At 41.8% G+C, this 13,235-nt stretch overlaps 1 protein-coding gene across 8 annotated transcripts in view; it reads left to right on the top strand.

Moving 5' to 3' along the window:
- The first annotated feature begins 2,596 nt into the window (after positions 1-2,596).
- SPHKAP (SPHK1 interactor, AKAP domain containing) overlaps positions 2,597-13,235 on the top strand; it is a 105,045-nt gene continuing 94,406 nt past the window's right edge. For 5 of the 8 annotated variants that reach the window (XR_013960730.1, XM_080670996.1, XM_080670994.1 and 2 more), the window contains exon 1: positions 2,597-3,097. Coding sequence is in view for 7 of the 8 variants with exons in the window: in XM_080670996.1 (XP_080527122.1) it covers positions 3,070-3,097 (28 nt within the window). In the remaining variant the exon portion in view is untranslated. The remainder of the gene's footprint in view (positions 3,098-13,235) is intronic. The other 3 variants (XM_080670995.1, XM_080670993.1, XM_080670992.1) reach the window with 1 other exon arrangement.

Here is a 13,235-nt window from a genome sequence, read left to right as displayed (position 1 = left end):
GGACTTGTTCCGGAGACCAGAACCAAAATAAATTATTTCTGACCGTGTTTTGAGGCCATATTAAAAGAACAGCACCTGGAGCCCTCCTGTACCCTTGGGAGCTCAAATTCTGATGGCCACCATCCAGGACCATCTGCTTAATGATGCCTCCCTCTTCCTGCCCTCATAATTGGTAGCAGACTACATTTGGAGAGCAGTACCACAGGCACCAGAATTGAGAGCCCTGGTAAAGCTAAGAAATTGAAAAGAAAACTTTCAGTCAAACTAATGTTTTGTAGGGTTCCATGATGCCATATTCTCTGTGGGTTGTTTTTTTTTTTAATATAAATTTCCCAACTGTTTATTTAAACACAGTGCACAAAAAGTTACAAATGTCCTCCATTCATTTTTGTGAACGCTCACTGCTTAGTTGTTTTGACAGGTGCAGTGATCATTGCAATTGCAAAATACAAAAATGTTCTACTTTGTTTTGTAACTTAAAACTCTGAGTCTCAGTAATCAGAAAATTTTTAGGACTTTGAATGTACAGAGACATTTTTCTTATCTCTTAACAATCACACATCAGGGCCTTCTATCATGGGGCACAGATGGCCTGTCTCATTCCCAACTGCCTGAGAATTTGTTGTACCTTCTCTGTAGATTTCCAGGTCTCACATGCCCAGGGAGGCCTCCCCTCATTGAGCCAAGCCTCCCTGCAGGATAAAATCCTATATAATAAAGAGGTAATATGCAAATTGACCCTCATGCCCTTGCACAAGATGGCTGCCCCCATGTGGTCAAAGATGGCCACCACAAGATGGCTGGCAGGGGAGGGCAGTTAGGGGCGACCAGGCCAACAGGGGAGGGCAGTTGCGGGGGGAGACCAGGCTGGCAGGGGAGGACAGTTGGGGGTTACCAGGCCAGCAGGGGAGGGCAGTTGGGGGCAATCGGGCCAGCAGGGGAGCAGTTAGGCGTTGATCAGACTGGCAGGCAAGGGTGGTTAGAAGCAATCAGGCAGGCAGGAAGGCTAGCGGTTGGGAGCCAGCAGTCTTGGATTGTGAGAGGGATGTCCGACTGCTGATTTAGGCCCACAGGGATCGGGCCTAAACCAGCAGTCAGACATCCCCCAAGGGGTTCCAGATTGGAGAAGATGCAGGCTGGGCTGAGGGACAGCCACCCCCCCAACCAGTGCACGAATTTTGTGCACCGGGCCTCTAGCAATCTATAAGGGAGTATTTTGATCCTCCCAAGTGCTATGCAGGTGCTGCTGGAGAACAGGGTGTATGGGAGCTTCCTGGTGAAATCTGAAACTGCTCCCCATACACAGAGGGTAATGAGAGACTGAAGAAAGAAGCAGACCACTCCAGATTGGTAGGTGGTAGTCTTAATAAGCAAGGGAACTTACATACAACCCTTGTATTGGGTGACCACAAGATGAGTGGATCTCAGCACCATTAAACATTTACAGAGCGATATTAATGAGGTTCAGTCACAGATTCAATCCAGATGGTCTCAACAATAGCTTGTTATCTCAAGGCTGTGTCCTTGGGGCAGTATGTAGTGTGGAGAAGGCAAAGAGAATGCATATTCCAAGAATGGGGGAGGGGGTGAGAAGCCTCTCATTGTCCCAGAATGATTTTTACATTTTACATTCCCACCAGCAATAGATGAGTGACAGAAACTAATTTTCTCTGCATCCTCACTAGCAATTGTTCTTGTCACTGTTTTTTATTTTAGTAGTTCTGATAGATGTATAGTGAAACAGCACCGTTTTTAATTTGCATTTTTCTAGTAGGTTGAACATCTTTTCATGTACTTATTTGTCATCTGCAAATCCTTTTGAGGGCAATTTCAGTTTAGTTAAATTTGTCTTAAGTTTCAGTTAGATTATTTGTTTACAGTTGAGTTTTGAAAGGGTTTAAAAATATATTCTAGATACTAGTCTTTTGTCGGATATCTGACTACAAGTCTTTGTTTCCAGTGTGTAGCTTGTCTTTGAACTCCCTTAACAGGGTCTTTCTCATAGCAGACGTTTTTAAATTCAATGAAATCCAATTTATCCAATTTTTATTTTATGGATTGTGTTTTTGTTGTCAAGTGCAAGAACTTTTGCCTAGCCTTAGGTCCCAAAGATTGGCTCCTAAGTTTTGTAGTAAAAGTGTTACAGTTTTATATTTTACATTTCAGCGTGAGACTTGGTCAAGGTCCATATTTTTAAATTTATGTTGTAATGAAAAATTTGTTTTTAAGGATCAGAGTCAATAGCACAATCATCTTAACAGTCATCGCTGCTATCGATGTTTTTCTTCCTAAACCAACTGTCATTTTTGCCAGGGAGACACTAAAGCAGGCACTGTGGGGATTTCTGTGACAGCCCTTCCTCACAGGCCTGGGTGCTGTCTCTAAAGGATGACCCCTGTCATGGGTTCTGAAGTCTCTCTGCACACAGGCTTCTAACAAGCCAAGGATGCCTGAGTCACAATTAAGCAAAATGAGTTAAGTGAAGAATTGTGGGAATCACAACCCGAAAAGGCTAAGTAAAGAGAAAATAATTGGGGATCAAAGAGCATTGTTACATGGTAGAAGACAAACAAAAATCAAACCCTGAGATGTGGCCAAAGGAACGGTGAGAGACCAGTGGGAACGTGGGCAGGAGCAGAGCGCAAATCTGGGAAAGTGGATGAACAACTTTAGGGCTCAGACTGCTGTACCCCAGAGAAAAGGAGAGGGGAGGGGACAGGACAGCAGGGCGGGGAGAAAAAAATTCTGTTGGAGTCACTTCTGCTGGGCACCGGGAGCGGCAGGGAAAGCTCAGAAGGAGCGAGTGACCACTGCGACTGGGGCAGCCCTGGAGGAAGGCGGGAGCTGCGCCGAAGGCTGTAGCTTTGGCCAAGCCTTCTTGCCAGATTAGAAGGGGCGACGGGGAGGGACCTTTCAGTGGTCGCAGCGCCAGCACTCTCGCCAGGGAAGATCTTGCCTCCCACAGCCCAGCGGCGGGCGGTCCCAGCCTGCGCGCCTCTGTCCCCGCGCGCTTCGGTCCCCAGCTCCGGGAACCCGGTCCTTTCTTCTCAGCGCGTCCATCGACCATGGATGGCAGCTCTTTGCTCTCGGTCCCAAGGTAAGACCCTTTTCCCCCCCCTTTGCCCAACCCAGTGCCCCGCAAACTCCGTTTTCGCCCTGGTTCCCTCAAACTTGCCCTGGGGGCGCCTGGGTCTGCCTGGGCTCCCGCGAACTAGACCGAGGACTCTGCACCCCCCCCCCCCCAATTAATTCGGCCCGGGGCTGGGCGAGGAGCGCTTGGGAGAAGGTGGTCCCTGTCAACGGCCCGGGGCGCCAGGCTGGGTGCGGCCTTGGAGCGGGAGTGGCACGGATGGGGTTCAGCCGCCTGGAGGGCCGGGACCTGGGGTCTATTGTGCCCCAGGAAGCTGGAGCCGGACTGTATGCGGACGCAGCCTGGAGAGGTTTCGCACCTTGTAGGGAGGCGGGTTTCCGAGGTTCCGATGGAAATAGGAGGAAGCAGGACTAGGGCAAACTACCCCCCATTCCGTCCACCTTGATCTGGGTGAGTGTCAGCGGTTGCTGGGTAGGGATGGAGTGAGGATGTATGAAGTGGGTGGGGTGGGGTGGGGTGGGGTGGGGTGGAGAAATTGCCCCTAACCCCTGACCAAGACTAGGGACAGAAAAGACCTCCATCCGCCCCAGTCCCACCCGCCTCTGCTGCCCCCACACCCTTGCCAGACTGCGATTCCTCCGGAACGTATGCGGAGCGCATTCCCTGACTCCACCCAGCCCTGGGGTCGCCAAGCCGGTGAGTCAAGGACGCCCCTTAGACGCTGCCGGGTGGGAGCAACGGAGCGACGTGTTTCCCTGGTCTGTGTCTGTCCCGTCTTTTTCTCCCCCTTTGCCCTGTTCTGCGCTCCTTCCGATTCAGTCCTTTGCGAATTTGAGAAACTGATATTTTTCTATTTTCATCCGCATAAACCTCAGGGGTAAATTGAGGCTGTAGCCCTGGTGGTGTTCCGCCGGCCGGGCAGGTGGCTTTCGCGCTGTTGGTGCTGGTTGCTGAGCGTCCGCCGGCAGGGTGACGGGGGCTCAGTGCCCCGCAGCCCCGCCTTTCCTAGGCGAGGGGCTTCATGCGGATAGCCTCCTCATCCTTTACTCCCCCTTTCCCCAAGCAAACATCCAGACAGCACCCAGCAGACAACATCAGGCACTGGAATAAACATTTTAAGCTCGCATTCTTGGAGAGCAGCAAATCCCAGCAAGCACAGCCTAGGCACACATGTAGCAGGTGCTATATTGCCTAGGAGCCGCGATGGGGGTGCGAGGGGAGTGAGGGTGGCAGAGGGGGACAGAGACTGCTTTTCAAAGTCGTCAAAGGCTGCCATCTAGAGACGCGAAGTGTTTGTATTCTGTAATGAAATAGGCTTTCCCAACTCCATGGGCATTTATGCTTTAAGTATCCCTTGCTGTCCAGGTTGCAAAGGGCTCTGAAAAGGCGCGCTGTGTGTTCTGTGCAGGGCCTGAGGCAGCTCTCCAGTGAAACATCTCTAACCTTGGGGCCAAACAAGGTCACGATACCACTGAGTCTTCCTATTCTGCCCTAGCGCATAAAAAGGACAGCACAAACCGCAGGAAGATTCTTTTAGACTTAAAAAGTATATTGCCACTGGTTTTTAGGTACGAGTGTGAGGCATTGTGAAAGTCAAGCAAACTGAGGGATCACTTTCTATACCATGTTCTCTATAGCCTAAGGTCGTTAGAATTGAAAAGGTGAGCCCTGTGATCCTAACATCCCCATAGAGACACTTTACATAAGAGGTGGCTTGTTATAAATCCCGTTTTGCAGATCAATATTACTGTGCCTGAATCAGGATTAGATTCCTATTCAAAAGCTTGGGCAGCTTTTAAAATATTAGAGATGCATTATGCCAATGATTCCTCAAGATTATTTCTATCGTGGTCCTATGAAATGACCTGTTAAAGAGCCAGCCAAATAATATCGCTCTGTATTTTTAGTAGCCTATAAAAATGGTAATAAAGATTTAACATCAGCTGAAACCAATTAGAGCTTCTGAGCATTACTGTTTATTCACCAATACACATCATATTTCCACAAATCAAAATCAGTGTAGTAATTCAGCTAGTTTATTAGCATCCTTATATTCATATAGAAAATTCACTTAACTACTCGATGAGTTAATTTGATCCTTTATTTCCTTGAATACAAGAAACAATTTCCTTTCTATAATATTTAATTGGAAGTGATAGGTATTGATAGGCAAAAGTGAACTAGAATTTTAAAATACTGTGTAGAAATATTATATTAGTATACCACTTGTCCACAAAACTTTGAAATTTAAAGAATTGATGACAGAATATACAAGCTTTTTGAAAAAAAATGTCAATGATCAGGAAAAATCAAACTGTTATTAATCAAGACTTGCATAAGAAATGGTTCTAGCCCTAGTGAACTTAGCATGTAATTTCAACATGCCGTTGTTTTTCATTCAATTTTTCTCAAACTATAGTCTCTGAATCAAAAAAATAAGCAACTGCAAAAACAGGTGATGCTATAAGAGATTTTGACACAACCAGAGAAAAACAATGAAAACCTAGAGCATGAGGGCCCGTGAGTTGTAAGGTTTGTGTGTATTCCCAAGAATTCTAAGAATCCGGACACTGAAACCTTTACCTGCACATTCCTTTTTTGAGATCAAAGAAGTGATATATGGCTTGAGAGAATTTCTCTCTAAAAAATTAAATAATATTCAGACCACTGTGCTTACTTTTATTCCTTTCATTTAAGTACATATTACATGGCCTAATTATTAACATAGTTAACAGGACATCTTAGAGTAGCTAGGGTTTCAGAAGTACAAGTTAGTTCAAAAATATATAAAGGTATTGTATTGGCTTTCTATGTGCTTCAACCATTAGTTGCTACACAATTAGTGGCTTAGAACAATGCACATTTATTTTATCTTGCAGTTTTGTATATTAGAAGTCTGACATGGGTCTTACTGGAATAGTCAAGGTGTTGGCAGGGCTGCATTCTTTTCTAGAGGCTTTGGGGTGGAAGGGAATCTGTTTCTTGCTTTTTCCAACTTCCAGAGGCTGCCCGCATTCCCTGCCTCAACTCCTGACACTCTTCCTCCATCTTCATATCACTCTAACCTCTGACCTCTTCTTCCTCTAGGAACTCTGGAGATTGCATCAATCTCCAGATAATCCAGAATAATCTCCCTGTGTCAAGGTCAGCTGAGCAATAACTTTAATTCCATCTTAAATCTTGATTCCACTTTGCCACATAATCACAGCTTCTGGGGATTTAAACATCAACATCTTGGAGGACCCATTATTCTGCTATCAGAGCACAGGTGTTAATTTAAAATATGTATCATGCTGGCTCTCAAATGGCAGTTGAGATTCTACTAGGGTTTTATTAGGAATTCTCTCTCTCTCCCTTTCCTTCCTTCCTCCCTCCATTTTTTTTTAAAGATGCAATTTTATTTAATCTTTTAATTAAAGTTTATACTTAATATTATTTTATATTTGTTTCATATGTATGCATAGTGGTTAGACAGTTACATACTTTAGTGGTCCCCCTGATATTTCCAGTACCCACCTGGCACCCTTCATAGTTATTACAATATTGCTGACTATACTTCTTATGCTATATTTTGTAACTACCAATTTGTACTTCTTATTCCCTTCACCTCTTCCACCCAGCTTCCCAACCCCCTCCCCTCTGCATCCTTCTTTCTTAAATAAAGGGAAAGAATGACAAGGCTATTTGTTCCTCCAATATGTGATTCATTCAGTGCAGCTGAGCTGAAACAACCACCAATTCCTGAAGCTTATTCAAGAACATAAGGCCAGATCAGTGTAGACCTACAGAATTCACGTTTGGGGACGTATGTTTGTTGTAATGGTGGTTCAGCAAATATCTCTAACTGTGCTCCTAAGCATAGGTGGGATTACACTTGCTAGTCTCTGTGGTAGAAGGTATGGCCATATGACTTGCTTGGGCCAATGCAAAGTGTACAGAGTGATGTGTGTCTGTTCCAAAGGGAAAGAGGCTATATGTGATTTGCTTCATTTCTCCCACCTTCTGCTGTAGTGAATAACATTTTCATAACATTTTCACATAGTGGCTGTTTTATCAGCCTGAGTTTCAGCATGAACAGAACTTGAAGCAGAGCCCACAGCCAATTCATGATGGGCATGTGGTAGGAGCAAGAAATAGACTTTGTTTTAATCCTCTGGGATTTCAAAGTTATCTGATACTGCCGCATAACCTAGCTCACCATGCCTATCCCTGCCGCCTTGGGGGTTAAACGGTAGGTGGTCTCTTGTGAAGGTTTCGAAGGGACCTCACAGAATTCTCTTAGTGCTGGACTTCCAAAGCTCCCCATCGCTAACAGTATACTCCTGGATGTAGTGATATGAGGGTGGGTTGGAGAAAGGGAGGAATGGCACTCACCCTGGTCAGTTGTTGAAGCAGTCAGGAAGCAGGCCCTATGGGTCAGCCCCAGGTAATAACAATAAATACTGCAGCCTACAGTGCTCTCCTCCTAGGCACATAGAGTGTGAACTAGGAATCACACTCATCTGACATCAGTTCACACATTTCCTATTTCACAGCTCATACAGCTGCTGCAGTTTAAGTATATAACAGTGAACCATATATACATTTAACTCATACACATTCAATACTATATGTTTATTTTCTTTTCTGTCTTTTATTTCTCTGTCTCTCTTTATTTAAAAACTAGAGGCCCGGTGCATGAAATTCGTGCACGGGGCGGGGGTGTTCCTCAGCCCAGCCTGCACCCTCTCCAATCTTGGACCCCTCGAGGGATGTCCGGGCACTTGAACATCCCTCTCACAATCCAGGACTGCTGGCTCCCAACTGCTCACCAGCCTGCCTGCCTGATTGCCCCTAACCGCTTCTGCCTGCCAGCCTGATCACCCCCTAACCACTCCCCTGCCAGCCTGATTGATTCCTAACTGCTCCCCTGCCAGCCTGTTTGCCCCTAGCTGCCCTCCCCTGCAGGCCTGGTCACCCCTAACTGCCCTCCCCTGCAGGCCTGGTCCCCCCAACTACTCTCCCCTGCAGGACTGGGTCCCCCCGCAACTGCCCTTCCCTGCGGTCCTGGTCGCCCCCAACTTCCCTCCTCTGCCGGCCTGGTCACCCCTAACTGCCCTCCCCTGCAGGCTTGATCACCCCCAACTGCCCTCCCTTTCAGGCCTGGTCCCTCCCAACTGCCCTCCCCTGCTGGCCATATTGTGGCAGCCATCTTGTGTCCACATGGGGCAGCCATCTTTGACCACATGGGGGGAGCCATCTTGTTTGTTGGAGTGATGGTCAATTTGCATATTACTCTTTTATTAGATAGGATGTAATAAGCTTATATTTAGCTTTGTATAGTCTATTGCATATTATACCTTGCTATATAGCACACACAATTAAGTTTTGAAGGCCTTTTTTACAAACGCCAACATGCCATAATTCATAACAAGCATCTTATGAGATTTGCAAAGGTAATTTTGACTTCACACACCATTTTCAAGATAGGCAATGATATTAGGCCTTAAACCCCCATTAGATGTTTCTAATACTGCACAGTGATGGCAAAACAATGATTTTGGCGGTATGTCAACACAAGAAGAGAAAGATTGGAGAATCCATCATTAGACAACAAATACTGAGCAGACATTCTCTCCTGACACCTTCCAGATACTGGAATGGACTAAGACAGAGTTCCTGACTTCCTTGAATGTCACCTTGGGGGCAAAAGGATTTTAATGGAAGGAGACAGGCTAGGAAGTAGATATGCAGCACACACTAACTGCAGTTTATCTTTTCATTTCTTGAGTGACCCCTTGAGAGAGAGCCTAAGACCTCACTAAATCAATCTTATTTGATTCACAGCAGCATTTGACATAATTGACAGATGGTCCCTAACATCTTAAAACAATTTTTCCCTAATGAGAAATGTACCTATAAAATATGCCTTTTGAAATATCAAGTGTTTTTCTCTCTGTGCTGGAGAAATGGGAACCCACTTCTTATTTATTTAGTAAAGGTCACATCACCCAACCCCCTTCTTTACAGATAAAGAAACTGAAATCAAGAAAAGTTAAATGAATTGCTCAAATCTTATAAATATTTAGAGATAGAGCCAAGAATAAAACCCTAAGTTTCTGATCCCTTTACTTAGCACTGCATTGGATTTGCTTAAAATAATAATAATAATCTCTAAAACATAGTTAGAAGCTCTTGGAATTTGTCTGTCATCTATGTCTTCTTTATGTCACCTTCCTTATGTTCCTTAAGAAATATACTATTTCATGTCTCTATTTCACTTCAGCTTCTAGAAACCCCTGGGACAAATTTAAAGTTCGATTGTAACCATGTGGGAGCTTATTACCTGAAAACCTGTGCTGTTTTTAACCATGATACTGACCTCTTGTTATAATTTCTATTTTCCTTAGCACTGAATTTTAACTTGTTTTTTACCATTTTATTTTATATATCTCTTCTGTTAGCTGTCACAAGTTCCTAGTGGGACAAGATGGACTATGCATCATTAAATCTGTCATGCAATCAATCAATTACTTTCTTTATAAGCAAAGAAAAAAAACACGTTTCTGTACATTAGAGAAATTAAATTGATCTGTGGCAAATGGAACTCATATAAAATAATGATCTATTCATATTTAATTAGGCTTTCTTTAATGACACTGATTATATCTGAAAAGCTATAAGTAGTTACTTTGAAATGATTATTATAATATTATGATTAAAATAAAACCAACAGCTTTAGAATAAATATATAATAAAATAGAATGCTAACATTTTGAGATGCATTTCTCAATTATTTAACATGATGTTACACATAAATGTTAAATATATGTGCATATGTAATGATATCAATTTGTACAAAGAGTATTAATGCCTAAAAGTGTCCTTTTCAGTTTGTACATTTTATATTTTAGCGTACTTTGCTTAGGTATTAATGCATTTAATAAAATCAGAGAAATCTTAAAATATTTAATTTTGCTTCCAAAAAGACAATGAGAATTTGTAATGTTTCTCTTTTTATTCTTCAGTATTGTTTAATGACACACTAAATTGTTTTTTTGTCCTAAAAATCTATAATTTTGAAAATAATAAGAATGGAATAATTTACTTTTGACAGATTGTGCCTATGCATAGCCTTATCCATTCACTCACAGTTGGAGTAGTCAGTTTAAAGTAAATAATTTATCTTGGTAACTCAAACCAAAATTCAGATAAAAAATACGGAACCAAAAAAATATAAATAAGTAAAGAACCAAGTGAAGTCATTTTTTTTTTCTATATAAAATCTTGGCCCTGCATAATGTGCTATTGCTGACTCATGCATTCAATATAACCTGAAGATTTTTTAATTTTTACTTTTTTCTGAATGAATCAACAGTGCTTTAAAATAGCAATTAAAAAGGTGCATACACTTCATGTGTGTAATTTGCAACAGGTCAGGGATCTGTGCTGGCATTTTGTTAAACTGTTAGTCTTCCTTTCTTGCAGTGGTGGAAAAAATGTGACTGTGTTGAAATCAAGTCATTTAGAAAATGAGACTCAGTTTTATCACATGAGTCACTTTAAAAGAAGTGTCTAAAGAAAAGATTCAGTATCCAGAGAACATGTTATCCAGAGAAGCTTTCATCTCCACCTTAATCATACGCAATCATTGTAGATCATACACATTCTTGATGAAGGAGAAAGGATATGGACAAAATATTGATAATGACATTGTCCTCAGTATTTCTACTGGGTCTGAGATCTGTTCCATAGGGTGGAGAAGGGCATATATAAAGAAGAAAGCATAAAAGGTGAAGATCTAGATCAAGGTTTAACTTTGAAGTTTAGATGGAGCTGGTATGGATGTTTGGGGAAAATATATATGGAGGAAGGCTTACTTACTTACTTGAAAAGAAAGTATGAAACCTAGTGACTTGAATGCTGTCTTCATCTGTGAGGATACTTAGAACCTGAAAAGGGGCACAAAAATTTACTACAAAGAAGATTAAATGTCATTAAATAGTTTGAAAAAATAGTTAATATGTTTGGGAACTTATCCTTAAAAATAATAAAATATATAAAATTTTTTTATCAATATCTTAAAACTACAAAGTAAATATGAATTATACAATAAACAAATAATGAATTGTTTTGATTGGATTGGAAGATCATAATTATTCCCTCATAATTGTATATTAACGTAACACTTTTTCCCCACAAGATCATAAACATTGTCAGTTCTGTAAATATAGTCAATAACATCATCAATTTGCCGGTGCTCCCTTTAATTCTTTGATTTTCAAATACTCCTGTGAAGAATCTGTCATCATCCTCATCGATTTTCTTTTTCCGATGTGAACTGATCTCACTCTGCCAGATTCTCACTTGGTGTTGGTTTGACATGTAATAAGGAGTTCTCTAGCATTAGAATCATCATTTTAATTGATTAGCATTTTACTTAAATAAAAGTCAAATCAGCAACCACCCAAGGTGTTGAGCAGTGGGCAAAGATAAACACTCTGTTTAGATGGGGAGGGATCTTCACTGGAGACTAATTGTTAGTGATCAGTCCATTTGCTTTCCTATATATTCTTGAAATTGCAGTGACTGGTTAATGAATAACAAAGACACCAGAACTTTGGGAGGACAATTTTCAATTTACAATTACCAGATTTTCTCCAAGGAGTGACACTGCTGAAAATCTTTTTAATTTTCACAAACATTAACTGTAGATGAGCAAATTATCTAATGGAGCAATACAGGTGCAATTGAATGTTTCATGCACTCAAAAAGCTTCTGGGAAATTCTCCACTATAGTCAAGATTACAGAAGTCTTTCTGTTTCCAAAATATCTCACAATTATTAGTCTATTTGTAATGCACAGGTATTAATTTGAATTGAATGTGTGAAAAACACCAAATCATGTTCGGAAGATAGGAGACCCTCCATAAATGGCAATCTCCTTCTCTTCCCTTTTTATAGGACCACAATTTTGCTCCAAGTCTAAAAGGCAGCAAGTAGCTCAATTGGATTAAAACTGTGTCATGGGTTGTCTGACAGTGTCTGTAGTGACCAGAGCCTTGGTGAGGTAGATCCAGTCTAATCCCTATAGTCATTGATTCACTGATCCCTGTAATGGGTCCCACATGCTTCTGAAGTGGGTGACAAAAACGCTGCCATGAAAAGTAGCTCCTTTATGAAGAGCTGGGGTCAAATATAAGATAAATATAAGCCTCTGAAAAATAAAATTTATTTCTTCATTTATTTATTTAGTGTAGATATTGACCCCTTATTGTATGTCAGATAATATCAGCTGGGTATGCAATAATAAACACAAATTAAGCCACTTCAATTGTCATGGAACTTCAATACCAATGAGACAAAAAGACATTACTGTAGTCAAATATCATCAGTGGATATATAGCAAATTGGCAGGTGTGCTCCAAAGGAAAAGAGAAGGTGGTCTTTGAGAACATATAACAACAAACAAGACTTAAATGGGAGCAGTCAGAAAGTCCTCATAAAGACTGCTCCAGCAGTCAGAATAGACTTGGAAAGGTGCTGGGGCCAGTGAGAAGCAGTAGAGTATTTAGACTGCTCCAGGTGGGTGCCTGGAGTGCAGGAAATGAAAAAGAATAGAATAACATATGAAACCTGAAAATTAGATTGGGGCCAGATTATGTTAAGCCTTGGAGGCCACTGGGTCTTCATCCTAAAAACAGTGGGATGTCATTGTTTTTCAAGCTAGAGATGGCTAGAAGCGCTACTTGAGATAATGCATATAAAGGAAGTAGCCAAGTGCCTGGCATATTTTAAATGTTCCAAAAACAGAAGCTGTTATGGTTGCTTATTAATTATAATTTCAATATCACAATGCTGGGACACAGAGGTAGGAAGAAGAATAGAAAGGTAAGATCACAGGATCACCAGAAGAGGATTATTCAAAAGTGGCAACTGTCATAAGAGGACACTTTAAAAATATTTCTTGAGCTTCAAGCTAAAGGCATCCTGAACCAAACATCCAAAAAGTTGACCATATGTCATGCAGTAGGGAAGGCAACCCAGAGGATCCAAAAAGCTCCTTTATGGTATGTATGGAGATGTATGTTAGTTACCATGTTCTCAACTGCACATACAAGGAAAAGTTCATACTGCCCCATACCTCATGCCATACCCTTTTCTC

Source organism: Plecotus auritus, assembly GCF_963455305.1.
Source record: "Plecotus auritus genome assembly, chromosome: 5".
NCBI classification, from domain to species: domain Eukaryota; kingdom Metazoa; phylum Chordata; class Mammalia; order Chiroptera; family Vespertilionidae; genus Plecotus; species Plecotus auritus.
This window is presented reverse-complemented; position numbering and strand designations above follow the sequence as displayed.